The 24,098-nt window shown below is 49.1% G+C and overlaps 1 protein-coding gene and 1 long non-coding RNA gene across 4 annotated transcripts; both read left to right on the top strand.

Annotated features, from left to right (window-relative positions):
- The first annotated feature begins 6 nt into the window (after positions 1-6).
- WDR46 (WD repeat domain 46) lies at positions 7-22,223 on the top strand. 3 transcript variants are annotated; one of them, XM_081902356.1, is made up of 17 exons: positions 83-118; positions 2,047-2,151; positions 2,645-2,794; positions 4,696-4,776; positions 4,886-4,998; positions 6,991-7,078; positions 7,184-7,245; positions 8,089-8,193; positions 9,992-10,142; positions 12,444-12,579; positions 12,807-12,906; positions 17,488-17,641; positions 18,571-18,718; positions 19,279-19,373; positions 19,514-19,609; positions 20,741-20,854; positions 21,563-22,223. In XM_081902356.1, exons 2-17 carry the CDS (start codon positions 2,089-2,091, stop codon positions 21,674-21,676), a joined length of 1,770 nt encoding a protein of 589 aa, XP_081758482.1. In that variant the 5' UTR covers positions 83-118; positions 2,047-2,088; the 3' UTR covers positions 21,677-22,223. The 3 variants fall into 3 exon arrangements, with proteins under 3 accessions (XP_081758484.1, XP_081758482.1, XP_081758483.1); XM_081902358.1 differs by lacking the exon at positions 2,047-2,151 and having other exon boundaries at positions 7-118; XM_081902357.1 differs by lacking the exons at positions 83-118; positions 2,047-2,151 and adding an exon at positions 2,298-2,480.
- On the top strand, positions 15,413-16,015 carry LOC309365495. Its single transcript, XR_014166202.1, has 2 exons — positions 15,413-15,672; positions 15,744-16,015. It is a non-coding gene; the product is annotated as an uncharacterized lncRNA (long non-coding RNA).
- Positions 22,224-24,098: the final 1,875 nt, after the last annotated feature.

Raw genomic sequence — 24,098 nt, 5'->3', positions numbered from 1 at the left:
TGGTCGAGGCGGAGGAGGAACCCGGAAGAGCCGGCTGCCTGGCTTTCCACGTGGCTTTGGGAGAGAGAGGAGAGAGGCAGCCATGGAGCAAGGAGGCGCAGCCGGAGACCCCAAGAAGGTGAGCGGGGAGCGGGGTTCCCCCAGGGGGTGGGACAGATGCCCCTTGGGGGGCCCTGACCATTTGGGGACTCTGGAGCCTGGATTCCTCCCTTACTCCGGGTCAACGCTATCTCTCCCCTTCATTCCTCATGAAGTTTCCTAATACCAGTTCTACCATATGCCTTATACCATTTGCTAAGATTCTCTGATTATCCCTGCTGTGTTTTATTTAATGGAAATTGAGACTGGTTTCCTAGATGAAACTTTTTCCACATTCTAAGCAGTCCCCTGTAGGAAATATTTCATGGAAAATTAGATTCACCACCTGAATGAAGCTCTTTCCACATTCCAAGCACTGATCTGGTTTCTGACCTGCATGAAGCTTTTTCCAAACACTCCCCTGTATGAAGTATCTCATGGGAATTGTGGGTGGAGCTGCGAAGGAAGCTTTTCCCACATTTCAAGCACTAATTTCTTCCCCCGTTAGTTCTTTCATGTGAAGTGAGGCTCTCCTTCTGAACGAAAAGCTTTCCTTGATGGGAAGTGGACTGGGAGCTCCAACTGAAATTCTCTCCACACTATGAATATTTATATGGTTTCTCCATTATGTGGATTTCATTTTTCTTGTTCTCTCCCTTCTTCCTCCTCTCCAATTCACCACCTACAATCTACTGTTATTTGGCAGTATTCTCATTTATAATAATAATAATCCTAGCCTGAGGAATAGATAGAGTCTGAATTTAGTGAACAATGCAAACGACTGCTTGTGAAAGAGGAAGAAGGGAAGGGAGTTACTGCCTTTTTTGGCTGATATTATCTAACTTATTTATGGGACCCGGAGATTCAAAAAGCCTGGCTCGTTCCAGGGATGGATTTAATTTGGCTCAGTCATGGAATCCGCTCCATCTCCAAGCTCAGTCATTTCTTTGCTCAACCAAAAACAGACAGAAACAGAAAGGAAAACAGAAAATTTGAGAGGATGTACCTCCACGTCCCTGAGATCGCTGAAGCCTACATGGAAGAAGGGCTGCCGAGGGGGGTCGGCTGGATGGCCTTTGGGGTTCCCTTCCAGTTCTGGGATTGTTCGGTGCTTTAGCAAGTCATTCCTGCTAAAGTTGAGGGACAGAAAGTGGTGGAGAGACAGAAAGTTGACGTCTTTAAAGAAATCCCATTTAAACTGAGAGTCAAGAGAAGGGCAGAAATGACAGGTAGATTAAGGGGAAAAGACAAGAGCGACTTTGAAAAAGAATGGGGACCATTTATATTATATTTGCAGAAACAGAGAAAGCCAATAGACTTGATGGCAGGATTTAAACAAACATTCACATTATTAGCATTAGAAAACGTTTAGAAGATAGTGAAATATTACGGTGAATTTCCTTTTATTTTTATGTTTCTAGGCTTGATGTTATGTTGTTAATAACTTTATCTGTTAGGAGTTACCAAAGTGGGTGAAAAGAAAAACAAACCAGAAGGGGAAGTTGGGGGAACCCCGGTAGGGGAGGGAGGGAGGAATATATAGTGAGTTTTAAGAAATAGAGATGTATGTAATGAATGAAAAAGAAAAATGAATATTTTTTTTTAAAAAAGAGGTGGGGCTAGATGGCCTTTGGGGAGCCCCTTCTGGCCCTTCCCTTCTGTGTCTCCAGGACTGGGGCCTGGGTGCTTTTCTCTGCTCCAGGCCCTCTTCAAATCACCCCCCATCTATTGATTTTGGATGCCCCCCCCCAAAGAAGGCATCCACTTGGAGCCCATCCTCTCCTCCGCCTCACGAAATGGATTCTGGGACACGTAGTTTATCCTCTCTAGCCAGTTTGTCCTATGTCCTTTTAAATGTGTGTGTGTGTTTTGGAAGCGGGGTGTGTGTGTGTTTATTGTTTTGCTTTCTTCCTGTCCTTCATATATGCATTTTGCGCCTTTTGTCTCGTATTTCTATGCTCTGAGCAGCCCCGCGGTCTTCGGATGAAGGGCCGTATGCAGATTTAATGCATGAACAACAATTCTGCAGTTCCCAGCACCCTAAAACTAGAGTTCCCAGGGGTCTGGTGGGGGGTGAGCATGTGCTTTATTTTTTAATCTTTATTTATTGATTTTCCAATAAAAAACTTCCAATTAATATATCCAATCGTAATACTCCAATTAAAATTAAAAAACTAAAATAAAAAAATCCAAATTATAGTTCAAATTATAATTATTGATTTTTTGGAGCTCCCCACGGTCTGGATCTCTGAAGCATATCTCCACATCTCAGTCCTGACTCTCCCCGTCGTTTCCATATTTTCCACCTCTCGATTTTGACGCTTTATAATTCTCCGTCGCTGAGTCCACGATTCTCAACCATGTCAAACACCATGTACTTTCATCCGTCGAATACAGCTTTGGTAATATAGATTTTTCCAACTGGCGTGTGCTTTCAATGCATCTAGAATTCCTTTGCAATGTTGTCGGTTCCGTCAGGCTAGCTCTGCGGTTTTACTTGGCCTTTTGCTAGTTTCCTTGATTGTCTGACTCCAGATAATCCCTCTTTCTCTCCGCCGCCCCAAAGAAAAAGAAGGTCGTCAGGAGATACTGGGAGGGCGATGCCCCCCAAGCCGACCCAGAACAGAGTGGCGCTCGGGATGCCAAGAAGCCACGGCAGGATGAGGCCTCCCCAAGGAAGCCGATGGGTCCTGGCAGGAAGAAGACCATATCAGGGGTACGGTCCTCCTTTTTCTTTGCATTTCCAACATTTATTATTGTCTTATTCCTTTTTCGCTAATTTCACAGGTGTAACATATGAAACATTGCAAAGTAGAGAAAGAATAGAGATATTAGTTGTGAGATTTAAATGCAATAGTGAAAGTAAGAAATGTAAATTAAGTGAATAGATTGGGAAATTTTCAGGTGTCATTGATGGAAGTAAAAAAAAACTGTACAAGATATAAAAGTATGCTTAATTATTGATGCAAATGATATGTTAACACACATATATATAGAATATCAGGTATGTTCCTTCTTTTTCTTTACATTTCCAACATTTATTATTTGTCTTATACATTTGGGCTAATTTCACAGGTGTAATATACGAAACATTCCAAAGTGGAGAAAGAATAGCGATATTAGTTATTAGATTTAAATGTAATAGTGAAAGTAAGAAATGTAAATTACCGTATTTTTCGCCCTATGGGACGCACTTTTCCCCCTCCAAAAATGAAGGGGAAATCTGGGTGCGTCCTATGGGGCGAATTCAGGCTTTCGCTGAAGCTTGGAGAGCGAGAGGGGTTGGTGCGCACTGACCCCTCTCGCTCTCCAGGCTTCGTGAACGCATCCGCAGCCTGCTTCCCAGAGCGCCGGGTGCGCTGAAAGCAGAGCGCCCGGCGCTTCGGGAACACATCCGCAGCCTAGGCAGCCCTGCAGGAGGTCTCGCAGGGCTGTCTAGGCTGCGGATAGAAGATTATTTCCCGCAGCGCCGGGCGCGCTGAAAGCAGAGCGCCCAGCGCTTAGGGAACACATCCGCCGCCTAGGCAACCCTGCGGGAGTTGCCGCAGGGCTGTCTAGCCTGGGGATAGCAGCCTGCCGCCCGGCGCGAGAGGCGCCCTGAAGCAGAGCGCCCCTCTCGCTGGGCAGACATCCGCAGCGTGGGGAGCCCTGCAGGAGTTCCCCACAGGGCTCCCCACACTGCGGATAGCAGCCTACCGCCCGGTGCGAACGGCACTCTGAAGCAGAGCGCCCCGCGTGCCGGGCAGACATCGGCCAGCCCCAGAAGCTCGGGGGACAGAGGGAGGCGCAGTGCCGCCATCCCACTGTTCCTCAACCTGGTTCGGTTTCCCCGACCTGGTTTTTTTTTGGGGGGGGGAAACTAGGTGCGTCCTATGGGACGAAAAATACGGTAAGTGAACAGATTGGAAAATTTTCAGTTAATTTTTTAATTTTTATTGGAAATTTTATTTACAATGCCCCCCCAGTACAGAAATACAATAAACATAACATTCTACAGTACAAAAAACCAAACAAAACACTTCCTTTATCCTGTTTCTGGCATCCTTATTTACTTATGAGCTGTTTCCTTTATGAATAATTTTTAAGTTTTTTCTAATTAATACTTAAATATCCACAAAGAAACAAGTCCAGGTATGTATTTTAGGGCACTGTTTTGTGAAGTATTCTCTGCGTTCCCCCCCATGCTTTTTGAAAATCTTGTCTAGTGTGATCTCTAATTTGAAAATTTTCCGATGTGATTGATGGAAATAAAAAACAACAACTGTATAAGATATAAAAGTATGCTTAATTATTGTTGAAAATGATATGTTAAAAAATAGTATAATTTTTCATATATCATTTTCAACAATAAGATATATGAGAATATCAGGAGTATGAAGGGAAGTAGGTCTGAATTCAAGAGGGGGCGGCTAGATGGCCTTTGGTGGGTCCCTTTTAAATTCAGGAAGTCTGGGGAAGGGGCTGAATCTTTTTTGGGGGGAGATACAACATGCCTCCAATTCCACGTCCGCCTGGTTCGCTCTTTGGCGTTTGCTGCAATCCCTGCCTTCCAGGGGGTTGGACTGGATGGCCCCTGGGGGGCCCCTTCTGACGCTGTGATTCTGTGATTTCTTCCAGAAGGTGGACCCGTTTCCTGGCCCGGCCTCCGTCAGCCGTGAGCAAGTGCGCAAGTTCCAGCGAGGAGCCAGGGGCCAACTGGTGAGGCGCTTTGGCCTTTCTGGGGGGGCGGAGATGTTCTCCCTAGGCGTGTGGGGGGAGCTGCGGGCCACCATCTTCTTTGACCCCCCCCTTTTCCCATGTCCCACAGGGGACGGTGTCCAACAAGCGCCTTAAGCGCCAGCTGGCCAGGCAGGAGGAGAAGGCCCAGGCAGCAGCCAAGCAGGCGGCCCGGATGGAGATGCTTCTCCTGGAGGATGCTGGGTAATGTAGTTTCTGCACCTGCATTTAAGAGGCTGTTGGGCGGTGGGTGAGCCTTGGTTCCGTAGCTGTCAACTCTTCCCTTTTCTTGCGAGGAATCCTATTCGGAATAAGGGAATTTCCCTTAAAAAAGGGAAACGCTGACGGCTATGTTTGGTTCAGTGCAGGCAAATGGTGCCAAGAAATCTTCATTTACTTTTTAAAAAATTCCTTTTAAAAAACAAGATTTACCTTATCGTTTTCAGTTTTACAGCATTTATATAAATTACAGAATTTAAAACATATTTAAAACATATCCGACTTCCCTTCCCACCCCCCTTCCAAGGCTCGTTTCATTTTCCTTTTTTGCTTCTTATTCTAATTAATCCTTATTTTTTTCTCTTTCCTAATTTTCCCTTCTGGGTATACATAAACTGCTCAATTAATTCCAATCCTGCTAACCTTTTTAAGTTGCCTACAGTAATTTTTCAAATATTCCACAATTTCCCCCCATTCCTTTTTTTAAAAAAAGTTTTTCCTTCCTGATCTCTTATCCTTCCTGTTAAACTAGTCATTTCTACACATTCCATCAGTTTCTCTCTTGGTACTGCATCTTCCTCCTGTTTCTGATCACAAATTGTCCGGGCTGCAGTTGTTGTGTATAGGAATAAGATTTTCTGATCTTTGGGTACCTCTGGACCAGTTACTCCAAAAAGAAAAGCTTCTGGGTTTGTTTGTTTTTAAATTAGAAGATTTATTAAATATTTTTTTCAGTTAATTATAAATCATTTCCCTGAAGGCTTCTACCACATATGATGAAAGGTACCCATTTCCAACATGTATCTTATTCTGACTTGTACATCTTTGCTGGTTTGTTAGACGTTAAATGCCACCTATACATCTTTTTCATATAGTAGTAGTACAGTAGTAATAATAATAATTATTATTATTTATGTATACCGCGCCCATTTGGCCCAGTTTTCCCCAGCCACTCTGGGCGGCTTCCAACAGGATATTAAAAGCACAATACAGTAAAACATTAAAAACTTCCCTCAACAGGGCTGCCTTCAGATGTCTTCTAAAAGTCAGATAGTTGTTTATCTCTTTGACATCTGATGGGAGGGGGTTCCACAGGGTGGGTGCCACCACCGAGAAGGCCCTCTGCCTGGTTCCCTGTAGCTTTGCTTCTCGCAGCAAGGGAACCGCCAGAAGGCCCTTGGAGCTGGACCTCAGCATCCGGGCAGAATGATGGGGGTGGAGACGCTCCTTCAGGTATACTGGACCGAGGCCGTTTAGGGCTTGAAAGGTCAGCACCAACACTTTGAGTATAGTGTTCTCTCTCTCTCTCTCTCTCTCTCTCTCTCTTTTTGAGAAGATTGAAAAATGTTTATTGAATATATGAGGGGAAATTGTGTACACTTGAAAATGTTGGCAGCATAAAGATAAATTCAACAGTTTTGATGGATGTAATAATGGAATACTGAGTGGCTTAGTTTTTATAAAATATGCAGGGCTTTATGGAACGCAAAATGAACCATGGAAAGAGAAGAAGGAAGTCATTGGTATTTTAAGGATGTTTAAATAAGTATTCTAAATTGTAAAACAGAAAATTTAATTAATAATAATAATAATGCACTGGTGTGGAAATCTGTGGGGCTTAATTTAAGGCTTTGAAAAACAAGAAACGCAGTGAAACTGAAATGGCTAGATTCAGCCACCCCTCTTTCCTTTTTTTAAAAAAATATATTTTATATTAGGAATTTCAACAATTAACAATTTGTCAAAAATACATCATCCTCATTTCCCCCCTCCGAATAAAATTCTCTTTTAGTTTATAACATGCCGCAAATTTTAAATCCTTCTTCCACGGTCTCTCCCATTCACGTGTTTCAATATCCCTTGCCCTAATGAACCTTCGTTTCCTGAGAGGTCCGGCATCATCGCTGCCTCTAACCATAGTAGGCTGTTGGCTCCGGGGGTGCAACTCTGCCTCACTTTCTCCCTCTGCCCCGCCAGGTTCCTGGAAGGAGATGAGGGGGAAGACACCTGCACCATCGCCCAGGCCGACATCGCAGAGGCCGTAGACCTGGCCGCCGGTGCAAAGGTAGGCAGGGAGGGGACAATGTGGGGGTCTTGAGGAAGGGGACCCCCTCCTCAATGTGGGGACCACCTCCCAGGGCCTGACCCCGGCCTGCTTTCCTCTTACCAGCATTTTGAGCTGCGGCTGAACCAGTTTGGCCCGTACCGGGTGGACTACACGCGCAACGGCAGGTGAGTGAGCAAGAGATGTTTGGCGGGGGAACGATCTTGTAGCATTCCCAAAGCAATGGAAGGATTGGACTCTGATTAATAAAATACACACGAGGCTTGACCAGCAAGACTCTGGGAGGAGTGCCAATAATAATAATCCTCTCCACCCCTCGGCCCAGGTCGTTTTATTCACAAAAGAACCCTTTACACAGTGTTCGTAAGAACCAATCAGATTTCCTCTGAGCATTTCAAAACCCCTACGTAGGACAAAGTTTGATCAGAAGAAATTCTTTTAACTACAAAGATACTATTTCCTACTTGAGCATTCATAGTAGTTCAGGGTAAGTAAAATAGGAATAAAAGGAGGAATGCATTCAGCAAAACCCCAGAGTTCATAAACGGGAGAGACAGGATGGCAGTATTTACCGGCTCCTTGTGAACTCTCTTCCTGGCCTTTAAGATCTATCTAAAGATTAAACTACATCGAAGTAACCTACTAACTTTATGTACTGAGGATGCCTGATGAAGCAACTGGCCTGTGTTTCAGAATGCTTATACGTGCCTGTCAGGCGTAGAGAAAGCAAATGGCAGAGGTGGAGAGGCCTGGGGGATTCGATCAGAAACGATTGTCAATGAATCAAACCCAGTCAATGCAATGCCTTCATCGCGGACACAATGGCTTGCTTCATTTTTCATAATTCCTCATAGCAATCACACCTGACCCCCCCCCCCCACTCTGGATATTTGCACCCCTACAGGTCTCCCTCGGGAGGTGGTGGGCTCCCCTTCCTTGGGCGGCCCTCTGCCGTGTATGATGTAACTTAGATTCCTGCCTTGGGGAATCCTCCTCTTCCTCCTTCGCAGACATCTCCTCCTGGGGGGCCGAAGGGGCCACGTGGCGGCCCTCGACTGGCACACAAAGGCCTTGATGTGTGAGATCAACGTCATGGAGTCCGTCGCAGACGTGGCGTGAGTGGCAAAAACGCGTGGGGGTGCCGTGTTGAGTTTTTTGGGGGGCGAGCAGGAATTGCATATCGATTATCAATCAATTGGGACGCGAGTGGTGCTGTGGGTTAAACCACAGAGCCTAGGGCTTGCCTATCAGAAGGTCAGTGGTTCGAATCCCCACAAAGGGGTGAGCTCCCGTTGCTCAGTCCCCACTCCTGCCAACCTAGCAGTTCGAAAGCACATCAAAGTGCAAATAGATAAATAGGTACCGCTCCAGCAGGAAGCGTTTCTGTGCGCTGCTCTGGTTCGCCAGAAGCAGCTTAGTCATGCTGGCCACATGACCTGGAAGCTGTATGCCGGCTTCCCCGGCCAATAAAGTGAGACGAGCGCCGCAACCCCAAAGTCAGCCATGACTGGACCTAACAGTCAGGGGTCCCTTTACCTTTACCTTTATCAATTAATTAGATTTATATACTGCCCTTTATCCGTAGATCTCAGAGCAGTTCCTTTTCTGTCCTCCCACCCCATTCCTCTCGTCTCTCTTCCCAAGCCACTTCCTCCACGGTTCAAACGTTCTGCCGTTGGCAAGTACCAGCGACAGCTTCGCCAGGTATTCCTGGCACTCCTGTCTCCACATTGCAGGGCAAGGGCAAGGGTTTCCCATCTTTCCGGTGAGGTTGTCGCTGCCTCCCCCCAGCTCAGAGATGAAATCTCAAGAGCCGTACCTTGGAACTTGAACGCCCCAACTACCGAACAAAGCGGCTCCCGAACGATTGAAACCCGGAAGTCAGCGTTCCTGTTTTCGAATGTTCTTTAGGAACCCGAACGTCCGATGCGGCTTCCGATTGGCTGCATGAGCTTCCTGCAGCCAGTCAGAAACCGCCCCTTGGTTTCCGAACGTTTTGCAAGTCGGACGGACTTCTGGAACGGACTTCCAAGGTATGACTGTGAATGCATAGTCTGCTTAGGGAAGCTGCCCCTCTCATGAAATTTCTTTATTACTATGATTAGTACAGTCGTACCTCATGTTATGTTTGCTTCAGGTCGTGCGTTTTCAGGTTGCGTCCTGCGGTGACCCAGAAGTACCAGAAAGGGTTACTTCTGGGTTTCGCCACATGCGCAGAATAATGTCACGGGCATGCGCAGAAGCGGCGAATCGCGACCTGCACATGAGCATGCACAGACGTGTGTTGTGTTTTTTTTCGGGTTGCGAACTGGCCTCCGGAACAGATCCCGTACGCAACCAGAGGTACCACTGTATTGTGGTTCATTACATTTGCATTCTGCCCTACATCCATAGATAGCAGGGCGGTTTACAACTTAATTCAGGGCGGCCTTACCGCTTCTCACTGGCTCGTAGCTCCTGCCCGTAACCAGGCTGCCTTTGTACAGTGGTGCCTCGCAAGACGAAAAGAATCCGTTCCGCAATTCTCTTCGTCTAGCGGTTTTTTCGTCTTGCGAAGCAAGCCCACTGACAGCTTAGCGGATTAGCGCTATTAGCGGTCTAGCGGCTTTTAGTGATCAGCTGTTAAGCGGCTTAGGAAAAGGGGGGGAAGTGGGAAAAACCCGCGGGGACTCGCAAGATTTTTTCGTCTTGCGATGCAACCCCATAGGGAAATTTGTTTTGCGAAGCGCCTCCAAAACGGAAAAGCGGGTTTAGCGGGTTTTCAGTCTTGCGGGGCACCACTGTACCTGCCCCTGGTTCTTTCTGCTTCTGAGCTGCGACGCCTCCGTTGCTGGGGGTAGGCTAGATGACCCCGAGGTGCCCCTCCCGACTCAGCCCTTCTGTTCTCCGCCCTGACGTCACCTTTCTCCCCAGGTGGCTCCACACGGAGACCATGTTTGCGGTGGCCCAGCGGAAGTGGCTCTACGTCTACGACAACCAGGGGGTGGAGCTCAACTGCCTCAAGCGCTTCCACGGGGTCCAGCGGATGCAGTTCCTGCCCTACCACTTCCTCCTGGCCACAGCGGTGAGGAAGGCCCACTGGGGCTGCCCGATTGGGGGGGGCGGTTATCTTCCTCTCCTGACCTCCCAACAATCCCCTCTCTCTGGACCTCTGAGAGCAAGAACCGTTCAGCAGTAGGAGCTGTTCAGGTTAGGGGTGGGGACCATCTGCCAGGGACGCTTTCCCTGCGATTCCTGCCTTGGGGGGCGGGTTGGGCTAGATGACCCTTGGGTCTCCCTTCTGCCTCTACGAAGCTGTTATTCTATGCATCTGTACAGGGTCTTACAACCTGTGGATTCCCCTTTCCCTCCTTTTAAGAGAACAATCTGTTCCAGGTGTCCGTTCAACTTGCAAAGCACGGCTTCTGATTGGCTGCAGGAGCGTCCTGCAGCCAATCAGAAGCCACGCTGGATGTTTGGCTTCTGAAAATTGTTCAAAACCTGGAACAATCTTCCCCCTGTTCTTCCTAATGTCTCAACAAATGAAACCAATTTGGAAGGAAGGGGAGGGAAGTGTCACGTGGGAAAAAAATACGAGAGAGAGACATTGCACATACCTTTGTAAATCAAGAAAATCTTTAATAGAAATACATTTTAAAAAACTTTAAAAAAACCAAACTGGAACAATTACTTCTGGGTTAGCAGCAGCAGCAGCAGCAACATGTTATTTATACCCCGCCCATCTGGCTGGATTTCCCCAGCCACTCTGGGCAGCTTCCAACAAAAGATTAAAAATGCATTAAAACATCAGTCATTAAAAACTTCCCTAAGCAGGGCTGCCTTCAGATGACCTTTAAATGTCATATAGTTGTTTATTACTTTGACATCTAATGGGAGGGTGTTCCACGGGGCGGTTTCAGTTACTCAGGAGCCGAAAGTTTCGAGTTCAAAGGCATTCGGCTTCTGAGGTTCCACTGTAGTTTAATTGACCAACGGAAAACACAAATAAAATGTGAAAAAGGAAAAGTAGTAGTAGTAGTATTCTGATTGTTATTATACTTGTACCCTGCCCACCTGACAGGGTTGCCCTGGCCACTGCACAGCTTCTCACAAATATCATTGGAAGAGCTGACAAGGACAGCCGTCTTTCAACTCATCTAATACATAGGTGGTGCTCTTAATTCCTGCGTGCTGAACCTCCTGTTTTTCGTATAAATGAATCTCAGATATACATGTCTGGGCAAAACCCACGCCTGCAAGTAATCCATTCTAAGCTTGCGGGAGTCACCACCCAGGGATTAAATAGGCAAGCATCTTTAGCTAGGTGTGGGAACAACTTGAGAGAAAAACAGGCGGCGGACTTCAGTCAGTGGCTGAGGTCCAGCTCCGAGGGCCTTCTGGCGGTCCCCTCCCTGCGTAAAGTGAGGTTGCAGGGCCTTCTCGGTGGTGGCGCCCTCCCATCAGATGTCAAGGAAATAAACAACTATCCAACTTTTAGAAGGCATCCCCATTTAGGGAAGTTTTTAATGTTTGATGTTTTATTGCGCTTTTAATATTCTGTTGGGAGCTGCCAAGAGTGGCTGGGTCTCCCAGATGAGCGGGGCATAAATACTATTATTATTATTAATAATTTTACTGACAGGTTTGAGCATACACAGTTACAGGTATTTACACAATCTCCTGCTAGAGCCCTGACAGGGCTACTCCTTTAGATAGAGACTTGCCCCCTGGCTCGCACAGCAAAACACACAGCAACACACAGATCCTGGTTGCAGGTTCAAACTTAGCTCCAAGCACAGCCCAGCAGCAACCAGCAGAGATTTCATGCGGCAGAGAGACGTTGCTGGCCTGGCTCCTCTTCTGTTAGCCGGGACAATCCCATCCTGGCCGGATGCCAGTGGCAGATTCAGCAGTTAGCATGGAGATTTGGGCCAGGTGGAATCACCCAGCCATCTTGCACTCGCAACTTATCCAGGTGCAAGCAATCTAGATGATTTTCCCTGAATAAATCTTCTCCCGCAGTGCGGAGAGGCGTGTACGGGACTCCGGCTGAGAGGGCCTCCATGGTGGCCAGACAGACAGTTTTGCAGAGTTAGCAAAGCTGTCTCCATGGCGCAGTGTCGGGGGCAAGGCGAGGATTGTTCCGCCTAACCCTCCTTTTGTTGGTTTGGTTGCGGCTGTGGGTCGGGCTGGCCAGTCTTGGGGGGGGGAAGGTCAGGACCCTCTCCTAAATAAGAACTGCCCCCCCACCCAACTTGATCTAGCACCTGGTCTCTCCTGGGTGGGTGGGTGCCTTTGCCCACAGAAAAGAGAACCCCCCCCCCGGAAGCGAGGGTCTGTTTATTACAAAGCTCTCTCCTCTGTTTTTGTGTGCCCCCCCTCCCAGAGCGAGACGGGCTTCCTGCAGTACCTGGATATCTCTGTGGGGACGGAGGTGGCCACCATCTGCACCAAGGGGGGCCGGCTGGGGGTCATGGCGCAGAACCCCTCCAACGCCATCGTCCACCTGGGACACAGCAACGGTGAGACTCCCACTGCGGCGGGTTGGGCTGCATGGCCTCTGGGGGTCCCTTCCAAGCCGGCCATTCTGGGCTCCTGCGAGCAGGACTTGTGGGGCAGGAGGGAGGTGGGGGGCGGTTTTAGCTGGTGTTTAGCCACGGACAGAAAGGGAGGGAGCCGATGGCAGGCAGGAGTAGCCCTCCCTCCCTTCCCGGTTTGATCTTTTCTCCCCCCCCCAAAAAAAATATAGGCACAGTGACCCTCTGGAGCCCCAACGTCAAGGAGCCCCTCGTTCGGATGCTCTGCCACCAGGGGGCCGTGAGGGCGTTGGCGGTCGACGGCTCTGGCACGTGAGTGAAATGATTATTTTCATTTGCAAAAAGCGAGTCCTGCTCTCTCTGTCTGGGGCGGTTTCTGCACCTTCCGTCTCCCCTTGGCTGCCAGAAACCGTCGGTGTGTGGCGGCGGCCACAATCCTGTGTTACGGAAGAATCTAGGTGCGAGGCTGCTCAGTCCTTGCCGAATAAAGGAAGGAGTCCAGCCCCCAACCGGAGCAAATAGCTGTAGACCAAAGTTGATTGCAACAGGTTCAAAGAGGAATTTTGAACCCCGAGGATGGGGTGACATGGGTTTTTTAAAGTTGTTGCATATAAAAGCAATTTAACATCTTGCCTATTAATATCCTCACCTGTAATACCAAGTAAAAAATGCTTCTGGTTTTTTTAAAAAATGTATATTTCAACATCTTTTTCATCTCATTATACTTTCTTACATTACCACCACATATGGTGAAATGTTCCTTCTAGGACCACTCTGATCTTAAACCTCCACTGTGTTGTGGGACCTCTTTGGGAGAAGGAAAGGCTCGGGAGAAAACCCGGCACAATTCCAGAGTGGGATCCCCAAGGCGGTTGGTTGGTCTTCTGCCAACTCCTGCTGCCAACTTCTCGCTCTGCTTTCCTTTGGACCACATCAGCCAGGCCACGAGGGGGGTCTTGTCATAACCGTGTCCTTTTAAATCTCTGAGCGGGATCGGGGTTACGGCTTTGGCTCGTTTCGGCTTCGTTTGGCATTGCTGTGTTTTGCGAACTGCCCTGTGAGTGCAAATTCAACGATAACAGCAAATAGTAAATGACGGGAAGTGTGTGCAAATGCAATAAACCGCGATAGCAAAAAAATTGTCGGCAGCTGAAGGAGAAATCGAAAACGGGCCGAAACACACAGGAAAGTTGAGGCAGGCTGGGCTGTGCGAGAACGCTGCTTGCGGGGGCCGGATTCAAGAGGCAGGGAGTTCCCAAGTGTCAGTGGTGGCACGCCGAAAGGATTTATTTCTATTCCCCACCCCTTTTTAAAGTCATAAATAAAGAAGAATATAAATGTGCACCCCACCCCGGAGACCATTCCGTTGTAACTATCCAACCTCCCAGAATTTCAGCACCTCTTGCAATGGTTTGACCCCTTTATTCCCCTTAAGTGTGGGAATAAAACAGCCTTCAGCTGCCAGCAGAACAACAACAAGGCAGGAGCCAGTCTGGGTTCCCCAGGCAGGGAGTTCCAAAGTTTTTTGGGAGGAGCCACCACCAAGAAGGTCCTGTCCTGCCCAAGTCTTCCTGGGAGGGTGGTGGGACCAAGAAAAGTCCCCCGCCCGAAGATCTCAAAACCTGGGCAGCCTTATAAGAGGGAATGCGGTTTTTCAGACAGCCTGGCCCTAAGTCATTGTAGCATGCGGAACAAATGGGTACCCAGTGGGGCTGTTCGAGGGAGTTGTTTGCTCCCTACAAGATTTTTGGCACATGTTCATCTATCATTATTAGCTATACCCCACACCTCTTTATACCATTCTTCCATTTTATATTCTGCTTGCCCCTTCCGCTTCCTGGCTATAATAATTCGTGCAGCTCTCAATTATTTTACAAGCAAGTCCTTCCTAGCCTGTGAACCTTCCACCCTCTCGTAAATTGATAATAACGCTACCTCTGGACTTTCGGTCTGCTTTAACCCAGCAATTTCTGTTATCTCCCTTTGCTAATAATTTTCTTTTATTCTTATAGAGGTTTTCAACGTACCGTATTTTTCGCACCATAGGACGCACTTTTTCCCTCCTAAAAAGCAAGGGAAAATGTGTGTGCGTCCTATGGAGCGAATGCAGGCTTTCGCTGAAGCCTGGAGAGTGAGAGGGGTCGGTGCGCACCGACCCCTCTCGCTCTCCAGGCTTCAGGAAGCTATCTGCTAGCCGTGGGAGACCCAGCTCTCCCACCGCTAGCGGAGCGCAGCATTAATCCCAAAGGTTGGGGCGTGCGGAGCGCAGCGCGCCCCAAGCTTCTGGGTGCAAGCAGGGTCTCCGCTAGCCCTGGGAGAGCCCCGCGACGTCGCGCGGCTATCCCAGGGCTAGCGGACCACTGCGCTAATCCCGAAGCTTGGGGCATGCGGAGCTCAGCGCGCCCCAAGCTTCTGGGTGCCGGCAAGGTCTCGCTAGCCCTGGGAGAGCCCCGCGACGTCGCGCGGCTCTCCCACGGCTAGCGAAGCACTGCGCTAATCCCGAAGCTTGGGGCGTGCAGAGCTCAGCGCGCCCCAAGCTTCTGGGTGCCGGCAAGGTCTCGCTAGCCCTGGGAGAGCCCCGCGACGTCGCGCGGCTCTCCCAGGGCTAGCGAAGCACTGCGCTAATCCCGAAGCTTGGGGCGTGCAGAGCTCAGCGCGCCCCAAGCTTCTGGGTGCCGGCAAGGTCTCGCTAGCCCTGGGAGAGCCCCGCGACGTCGCACGGCTCTCCCAGGGCCAGCGGACCGCTGCGCTAATCCCGAAGCTTGGGGCGTGCGAGCTAGGGTAGCGGAGACCTTGCCGGCGCCCAGAAGCTTGGGGCGCGCTGAGCTCCGCACGCCCCAAGGTTCGGGATTAGCGCTCTGCTAGCCATAGCAGCCTGCTTCCCGGAGCGTCGGGCGCCCTGAAAGCAGAGCTCCAGGCGCTTCGGGAACACATCCGCAGCGTGGGGAGGCTTGCAGGAGTTCCCCACAGGGCTCCCCACGCTGCGGATAGCAGCCTGCTGCCTGGCGGGTGGGGCGCCCTGAAGCAGAGCGCCCCTCGCGCCAGGCAGACATCCGCAGCGTGGGGAGGCTTGCAGGAGTTCCCCACAGGGCTCCCCACGCTGCGGATAGCAGCCTGCTGCCTGGCGGGTGGGGCGCCCTGAAGCAGAGCGCCCCTCGCGCCAGGCAGACATCCGCAGCGTGGGGAGGCTTGCAGGAGTTCCCCACAGGGCTCCCCACGCTGCGGATAGCAGCCTGCTGCCTGGCGGGTGGGGCGCCCTGAAGCAGAGCGCCCCGCGCGCCAGGCAGACATCAGCCAGCCCCACAAGCTCGGGGGACAGCAGGGAGGCGCAGCGCCACTATCCCGCTGTTCCTCGACCTGGTTCGGTTTCCCTGACCTGCTTTTGGGGGGGAAATAAAGGGAAATTTTTTTTCCTTTATTTCCCCCCCAAAAAACTAGGTGCGTCCTATGGTCCGGTGCGTCCAATCGTGCGAAAAATACGGTATGTTTCTCCCACATTTCCCCCCAGCCTTTTTTTTTGGAATATTTTTTATTAGAAATTTCAACATAACAATTTATCAAAAACACATCATCCTCATTCCCCCCCATTTCCCCCTCCCCCTCCCCAAGAAAGAAAAAGCCCCCCTCCCACCCCCCTCCCAGACCTCCCTCAGCTCTTCTCTCTGGTTTTTCAGCACATGTTATTCTCTGCATATTATAAAATTGTAAAGATCCTTAATTTATCTAACTGTATGTTAAAAATAATAAATTTGTGTATGTTTATTCAAAACCTGCCAAGGAGTCCAACTCAATTTGTTGTTTCTTTAAGTACTTGGTAAACGGTTCCCATTCTTCTTTAAAGTCACAGTTGTCCTTGTCGCTTAGTTTGTGCGTCTATTTTGCCCGTTCCGCATAGTTCATCAATTTCTCTTGCCATTGTTCTTTGGTCGGGGTTTCTTCGTTCTTCCGTCCTTGTGCTATTAAGATTCTTGCTGCCGTTGTTGCATACTTAAAGATATTCTTAAATTTCCTTGGCAGGTCTTTCCCTACAATCCCTAACAGAAATGCTTCAGGCTTTTTTACAAATGTTAATTGGAACATTTTCCAATTAACATTGTATATCATTTCCCAGAATTTTTTAATTTTACTACAGTACCACCACATGTGGTAAAAAGTCCCTTCTTTTCCCTTACATTTCCAACATATATTCGAGCCGGTTTTGTACATTCTTCCTCACTGGTGTTATATCCCATCCACACATCATTTTCATGCGCAGTGGTACCTCTAGATATGAACGGGATCCATTCCGGAGCCCCATTTGCATCTAGAAGCAAACGTAACCAGCGACGGCACGTCTGCGCAGCACGCGTCACTTTTCAACGCTTCTGCACATGCACGTGGCGTCATTTTGAACGTCTGCACATGCGCACGCGGCAAAATCTGGAAGTAACATGCTCTGTTACTTCCGGGTTGCCACGGAGCGCAACTCGAATGCGCTCATTCCGAAGCACGTTCAACCCGAGGTATGACACTCTTTCTTTCAGCAAAGAGCCGTCTGTAAATTTTAAATCAGTTTTCCACAATCTTCCCCAATCTTCAAACATTATATTATGATCTATATCTTGTGCCCATTTAATTATGACTGATTTCGCCTCTTCATCTTTTGTTTCCCATTCTAGCAGACTACTATATGCACCTTTCAGCAACTTCACTTTCCCTTCTACGACTTCCTGCCTTGACTATTTCGTTGTCCTGTTGTCTCTTTTAATTGATCTTCTTTCCAGTGCAGAACAGGTGCCACGTAGCGCCTATGAGAACGACAGCTCTGCCAACCCCTGTATTTTAGGGGGGCTGGACTAGATGACCCCAGGGGTCCCTTCCTGACCCACAACTCTCTGCTTCCTCTCCCCGCAGCTACATGGCCACCTCTGGGCTGGACCGGAAGCTGCACATCTACGACCTGCGCACCTACCGCCGCCTCCACTCCCTCCTGCTGCCCACTGGCGCCGGGCAGCTAGATTTCAGCCAGCGGGGGCTCCTGGGGGCCGCATGCCAGGAGGTCATCCAGGTAACTGGGGGCAGGCGGGGGAGACTCCCCACATTTCCTGGGTGGGCTTCCCTCAAATCCTAAAGCCTGAGGGGCTTATTGAATCTTTTCACTTTCCCTGTTTAATGTCAGCCCCCAGCCCCACATCCGGCACCGGGTTCTAATTCAGGCAAGGCGGAGGCGGCTTGTCGCTTTGGAGCATAACCTGGCAGGCTCTTCCTATGTCCTTATGGAGCCTCCAGGTCAATAACAGTCTACCTTGATTCCTCTGTCTCTGGGGATATTTGACTCCTATTCAGACAAGACGGGCCCGATTTATTTTTGTGTTCCTTAGCACAACCAGAATCCGCTTGGCAAGGCAGTAGTGTGCAGAAGCAATTATGTTTTTTAAGGGGGAGTATTGTGGGTTTTTATGGTGTATTTTGTGTTTGTATTTTGTGATTTTATGTTGTAACCGCCTTGAGACTCACAGGTATAGGGCGGCATACAAGTTTAATAAATCGTCATCATCATCAAGGTATCCTAAGCGATCGTCAGGGCTGCAGCAAGTTGTAGGATCCTGCCCTGAGCGGGGTGGGCTGGATGACCCTCCGGTTTCCCCTTCTGTGCCATCAATCGGCTTCTGCACAGATCTGTCCAATCAAAACCATCCATATTGGTGTTTCTCTCTCTCTCTGACTCTAGTGGGAGGGAGTTCCACAGTTTAACTGTCCTGAATCTCCTGACATTCAGCTCCCTGAGACGGGCACGAGTTCGAGTGCTGCGCCAGAATGGGGGGAAATTGATCTCTCCACTTTTCCCCTTGCCTGGTGTAATTGTACAAGTTTCTGTCACATCGCCTCTCACCCCGACTGGAGAGCTGCCGCTGTTCTTCGCAGGGGTGTCGTGTCATCCCCACAGAGCCCGGGAGTCCGCAGCCCCCCAAAATCTGTTTTTCTCTCCCTTCCCAGGTGTACAAGGACATTGTCTCCTGCCCGCCCACAAAGCCTTACCTGTGCCACTCCCTTCCGCGCCCAGCTCACGCCCTGCGCTTCTGCCCCTTTGAGGACGTGCTGGGCGTGGGCCACGGAGAAGGCTTTGCCAGCCTCCTGGTGCCAGGTAAGGGGGTGGGGGACGGGGGTGTTGGGATACTGCCGGGGAGGCGGGGGCATCAGGCAGGTCTCCAGCCACCGGCTGGCAGCCGGGCAATCACCGCTCTCCCTAGGAACAGCATCAAACAGCGACATGAGCCTCAGATACTTTTAGAGACTCGTGCACGCTCTGTCAACAGAGTGAATAAATCTTCGCACATGGCGGGCTGAGCCATGTGTAAGCACATTTGCAGCATTTATTCAGCATAGTTCAGGGGCAAAGGAAAAAACATGTCTGCTTCCCTTCGTGTCCAGCAAACTGCGACATAGCAGAAGCAACACACAACGGAAGTTCCCAGCAGACTGAGCTGGAAGTAAACAGGCATGTGACACACAACAGTCATGCCTGTTCCTTTTTAAGGTGGAACGGAACTATATCCTAACGGGGGGACCCTGGGGGTCATCCAGCCCAACCCCCTTGCAGTGTGTCTGTGATTAGCCGAAGGGGAAGGATGGAGCAGATGGGCTGGGTCTCCCCCCCCCCTCGGCTTTTCCTCCTGACTCACCCCCTCTTTTCTCATGCCGCAGGAGCCGGGGAGCCCAACTTTGATGCCCTGGAGAGCAACCCTTTCCGTAGCCGGAAGCAGCGCCAGGAGTGGGAGGTCAAGGCTCTCTTGGAGAAGGTACCCAAGGAGGATCAGGGCCCTCTCCTCGCAGAGGCCGGCCGTCTTCTCTTCCTGCTGCGACTCAGATAGGCTGCCCCTGAACTTGGAGGCTCCGCAGGTGAAGCTTCATCTCACTCTCGTTCCCTCTCTCCCAACAGATCCCGCACGAGCTGATCTCGCTGGATCCCGGCCAGCTGGGCACTGTGGACAAGGTCTCCCTGGAGCAGCGGCAGAAGGAGCGGGTTGAAAGACTGGTGGGTCTTCCGGGGCGAGGGGGGATTTGGGGGGGGTCCTGGGGTAGCCTGATGGGGGGGACAGGCTGGTAATGGGGGGAGAGACTTGCCAAAAATGTGGCGGCTTTGAGACCCCTTTTCAGAAAATTATACACATATACCGTATCTTTTGCTCTATAAGACTCACTTTTTCCCTCCTAAAAAGTAAGGGGAAATGTGTGTGCGTCTTATGGAGCGAATGCAAGATGCACAGCTATCCCAGAAGCCAGAACAGCAAGAGGGATTGCTGCTTTCACTGCACAGCGATCCCTCTGGCTTCTGAGATTCAGAATATTTTTTCCTTGTTTTCCTCCTCCAAAAACTTGGTGCGTCTTGTGGTCTGGTGCGTCTTATAGAGCGAAAAATACGGTATGTGTATGTGTGTTTGTGTGTGTTTGTGCAGCTGCCAATTTGGGGGGTCGTCTTATGCGCTTTGGCAGCTTTGCTGGGCAGCGGCAGTGGGCTCCCAGCATGAAGCGGAGCCCGCCGCCCACTGCAGCCATACCCGGCGTATAAGATGACCCCCGACTTATTAACCTGTTTTCCGGGGTTAAAATGTTGCCTTATACGCCGGAATCTACAGTAGGTGCATTCTACAGAACAGTGGTATCTCAGTTCCTGAACATCTCCGTTTAATAATGGATGCAGTGGTACCTTGGTTTCCAAATGCCTTGGTACTCAAACATTGTGAACCAGGAAGTCAGTGTTCCTGTTTATGAACTTTTTGTAGAAGTCAAACGTGCTCTGATTTGAGTGTTACATTGAAGATTGTCTGTTTTTGCTATTTATTTTGAATTTTTGTGGCTCGTTTTTGTGACTTTGTGGAACCCAGTTCAGCTACTGATTGATCAATTGTGTGGCTGCAGTACATCGTTTATTGCTTTCATTTTATGGATCAATGGCCTCGTTAGTTAGTAAAATTCATGTTGAATTGCTGTTTTTTGGGGTTGTTTTTAAAAGTCTGGGACAGATTAATCTGTTTTGCATACCTTTCTGCTGGAAAGCGGGCCTTGGTTTTGGAACGCTTTGGTTTTGGAAGGGTTTTGCAACGGACTTCCGGGACGGAATTAAGTTTGAGAACCGAGGTACCACTGTATTTCCGACTTTCTCCAGGGCTACGACCCCCAAGCCAAGGTCAAGTTCTGCCCCCGGAAGCGGACGAAAGGCCGCGACTCGGCTGTGGGGAGACTCCGGCGCCGGAAAAAGGTGGCCGCGGAGGAGCAGCGCGTAAGTGCATTTCTCCCAGAATCCCCTCTGGTTCCCTTTCTGTTTCTGACTGAGCAGCTGCTGGGAGTCACAGGACTCTGTTTACATTCCAGAGACCTTCCAGTCTCGTGGGAAAGGAGACGGGATGTGACGTTAGTGGTTTCCTGTTTCCTTCTTCCTTTGTTCAGTTGCTCTCTGCTCTCACAGGGAGAGGGTGTATATTTCTTTGCTCTCTGCGCAGCTAGAAAATAAAGCATAGCAATGTAGCTCATACTATCTCATCCTTCTGCCTGCTGTTTTGATGAAGAAGAAGAGAAGAAGAGTTTGGATTTGATATCCCGCTTTATCACTACCCTAAGGAGTCTCAAAGCGGCTAACATTCTCCTTTCCCTTCCTCCCCCACAACAAACACTCTGTGAGGTGAGTGGGGCTGAGAGACTTCAAAGAAGTGTGACTAGCCCAAGGTCACCCAGCAACTGCATGTGGAGGAGCGGGGAATCGAACCCGGTTCACCAGATTAGGAGTCCACCGCTCTTAACCACTACACCACACTGGCTCTGCTGGGACGACGTGCCTGAGGCCTTGTCAAAGGATCAGGTCGTCAATTAATCGTCGGGAGGCGATTCCAAAGATGAGCCTTATCAGCTCAGTCGAACGGAGATTCCAACATTCCCTCTGCCTCCTTCGCCCGTGACCCCCGTCTCCCCCCCCCTTCTCCTTTCTGCACAGGCGGCCATTCGGAAGAGCATCTCACAGCGCCAAAAGGGACAGCAGCAACCATGTCCGCAGGCCCCCAACGTCCCCCAAGGTCAGAGGTCGGCCTTGGACCGCTTCCAGAAGTAGAAACGGGGCAGGGGGCCGTCTGGCTAGAAAAGAAGAAGCGCCCCCCCATGGGGTGGAAAGGACCCTCTCGGCCCCCCACCCAGCGGCAGGACCTGCTGGTGTTCCCTCTGCGAGGAAGAGATGGGGGCTGCTTGGGGTCGAAATCCTCCCCAAAGCCCCTCTGGTTCTTCCTCGATGGCCTTTGGGAGTCTCCTGCGAAGGACCCGTGCTCTTTTTTTTGTAAAATAAAATACAAAACCCTTCCTGGGAAAGTCTCTTTAATAAATAATAATAAATAATAACATTTTATTTATATCCCGCCCTCCCTAGCCAAAGCCGGGCTCAGAGTGGCTAACAACAGTAAAGTAATATGGCATTCTAAAATCAATTCCTTATAAAATCAGTTCAAATCAAATTAATGGCAACCGTTGGGCTAGAGTTTGTTCTGCGCGCAGAAGGGTCTCCTTTCGAGTAGAGCGTCCTCAAAGCCCAGAAAGGAACCCGATTTGTGGAAGAGGAGCAACCCAGGGGTACAAATAATAAAATTATTTATTATTGTTACTGTTACTGGCTGCGACGGCTATGCTGTGCTTCTGCGGTTGGAGGCGGTGAATGCCACCGGATGAGGCCAGTTTGCTGGGAAGGATGTTGGGGCTCAGGCCCTGCCAGCGGGCTGTTCACCCCAGCTTCACACCCATCGGGGCAGGGGGCTGGGCAAGACGACGCTCATATTATTATTGTTATTATTATCAGGGCTCCCCATAATATGCATCTCTCTCTGATGTTGGACTGGATGGGTCCCCCGTGGCCTGATCCTGCAGGCACTTTCCCTATGGAACTCCCTGCCACTAGAGGCAGCAAAGGCCGGCTTTCGAAGACAAGTGGGTGAATAGTGAGTCTGTCATTGCAACAGCCAGATGAGAGCACTAAAAGAGTGTTGGAATTAATTGAAATATTTGGTCAAGTGGCAGGGTTCAAACTGAATAAGCAAAAAACCAAAGTGTTGGGGAAAAACTTAACATTGGAAGAGAAAGATAGATTTCAGAGTGTAACTGGTCTGGAAATAGTAAAGAAAGTGAAATACCTGGGGGTAGATGTAATATCAAAAAATGTTAACTTATTTAAGGATAATTACGAAAAATGTTGGACGGAGGTTAAAAAAGATCTAGACACATGGTCAAGGCTGAAACTGTCCTTGTTAGGCCGGATTGCTGTTATCAAAATGAATGTATTGCCAAGAGTGTTGTTTCTGTTTCAAACATTACAAATTCTGGACAAGATGGAGTGCCTCAGAAGATGGCAAAAAGATATCTCTAAATTTGTCTGGCAGGGCAAAAAGCCAAGAATTAAATTTAAGATCCTGACAGATGCAAAAGATAGAGGGGGTTTTGCCCTGCCGGACTTAAGGCTTTACTATGAGGCAGCAGCTTTCTGCTGGCTGAAACCATGGCTACTCCTTGAGGACACGGACATCCTGGATCTAGAAGGATATGACAATAATTTAGGTTGGCATGCGTATTTGTGGTACGACAAGGTGAAAGTACATAAGAGTTTTAAAAACCATATTGTCAGAAAGGCGTTGTATAATGTCTGGATCAGATATAAAGATCTATTGGAAAGCAAAACCCCCAGATGGTTATCACCAATGGAAGCAAAGGCAGTTAAAAAACTAAATATGGACCCCGGTTGGTTAAAATATTCTGAAATTCTGGAGTATGATGGTGATAAATATAAACTTAAGAGCCACGAGAAGCTAAAGCCAAATGTTCGAGACTGGCTGCATTACCGTCAGATAAATGAAGTATTTAAGCAAGACAGGAAGATAGGCTTCCAGAGTGAGAGGTCTAAGCTAGAAACAGAGCTATTAGAACCCAATACTAAGAATCTTTCTAGAATGTATAATCTGCTGTTGAAATGGAATGTACAGGATGAAATGGTAAAATCAGCAATGATTAAGTGGGCGCAAGACGTAGGTCATGAAATCATGTTTGCTGACTGGGAACAGTTATGGACCACCGGTATGAAATTCACGGCATGTTCTGCCTTGAAAGAAAACATAATGAAAATGATCTACAGGTGGTACATGACCCCAGTCAAGCTGGCTAAGATCTATCACCTGCCTGACAATAAATGTTGGAAATGTAAAGAATCTGAAGGAACTTTCTATCACCTTTGGTGGACCTACCCAAAGATCAAGGCCTACTGGGAAATGATCTATAATGAAATCAAAAAAGTTCTGAAGCTGACATTTTTTAAAAAACCAGAGGCCTTCCTCTTGGGCATGGTGGGTCAATTGGTGCCAAAGAAGGATAGGACATTTTTTAAGTATGCAACAACAGCAGCAAGAATACTACTAGCAAAGTATTGGAAGATGCAAGAACTACCCACCCTGGAAGAATGGCAAGCAAAGGTGATTGAATATATGGGACTGGCAGAGATGACC

Source organism: Podarcis melisellensis (assembly GCF_964234715.1).
Source record: "Podarcis melisellensis genome assembly, chromosome: 2".
NCBI lineage: Eukaryota > Metazoa > Chordata > Lepidosauria > Squamata > Lacertidae > Podarcis > Podarcis melisellensis.
The sequence above is the reverse complement of the archived record's forward strand: the minus strand, read 5'-3'. Positions and strand labels throughout refer to the sequence as shown.

What these genes read in the sequence shown, in the direction of transcription:
- WDR46 (XM_081902356.1), top strand. Translation starts at nt 2,089, where the DNA reads ATGAACAACAATTCTGCAGTTCCCAGCACCCTAAAACTAGAGTTCCCA. An exon ending in ACTTCCTCCTGGCCACAGCG is followed by an intron (nt 10,143 to 12,443) that starts GTGAGGAAGGCC and finishes CCCCCCTCCCAG; the next exon opens with AGCGAGACGGGCTTCCTGCA. An exon ending in CATGCCAGGAGGTCATCCAG is followed by an intron (nt 17,642 to 18,570) that starts GTAACTGGGGGC and finishes CTCCCTTCCCAG; the next exon opens with GTGTACAAGGACATTGTCTC.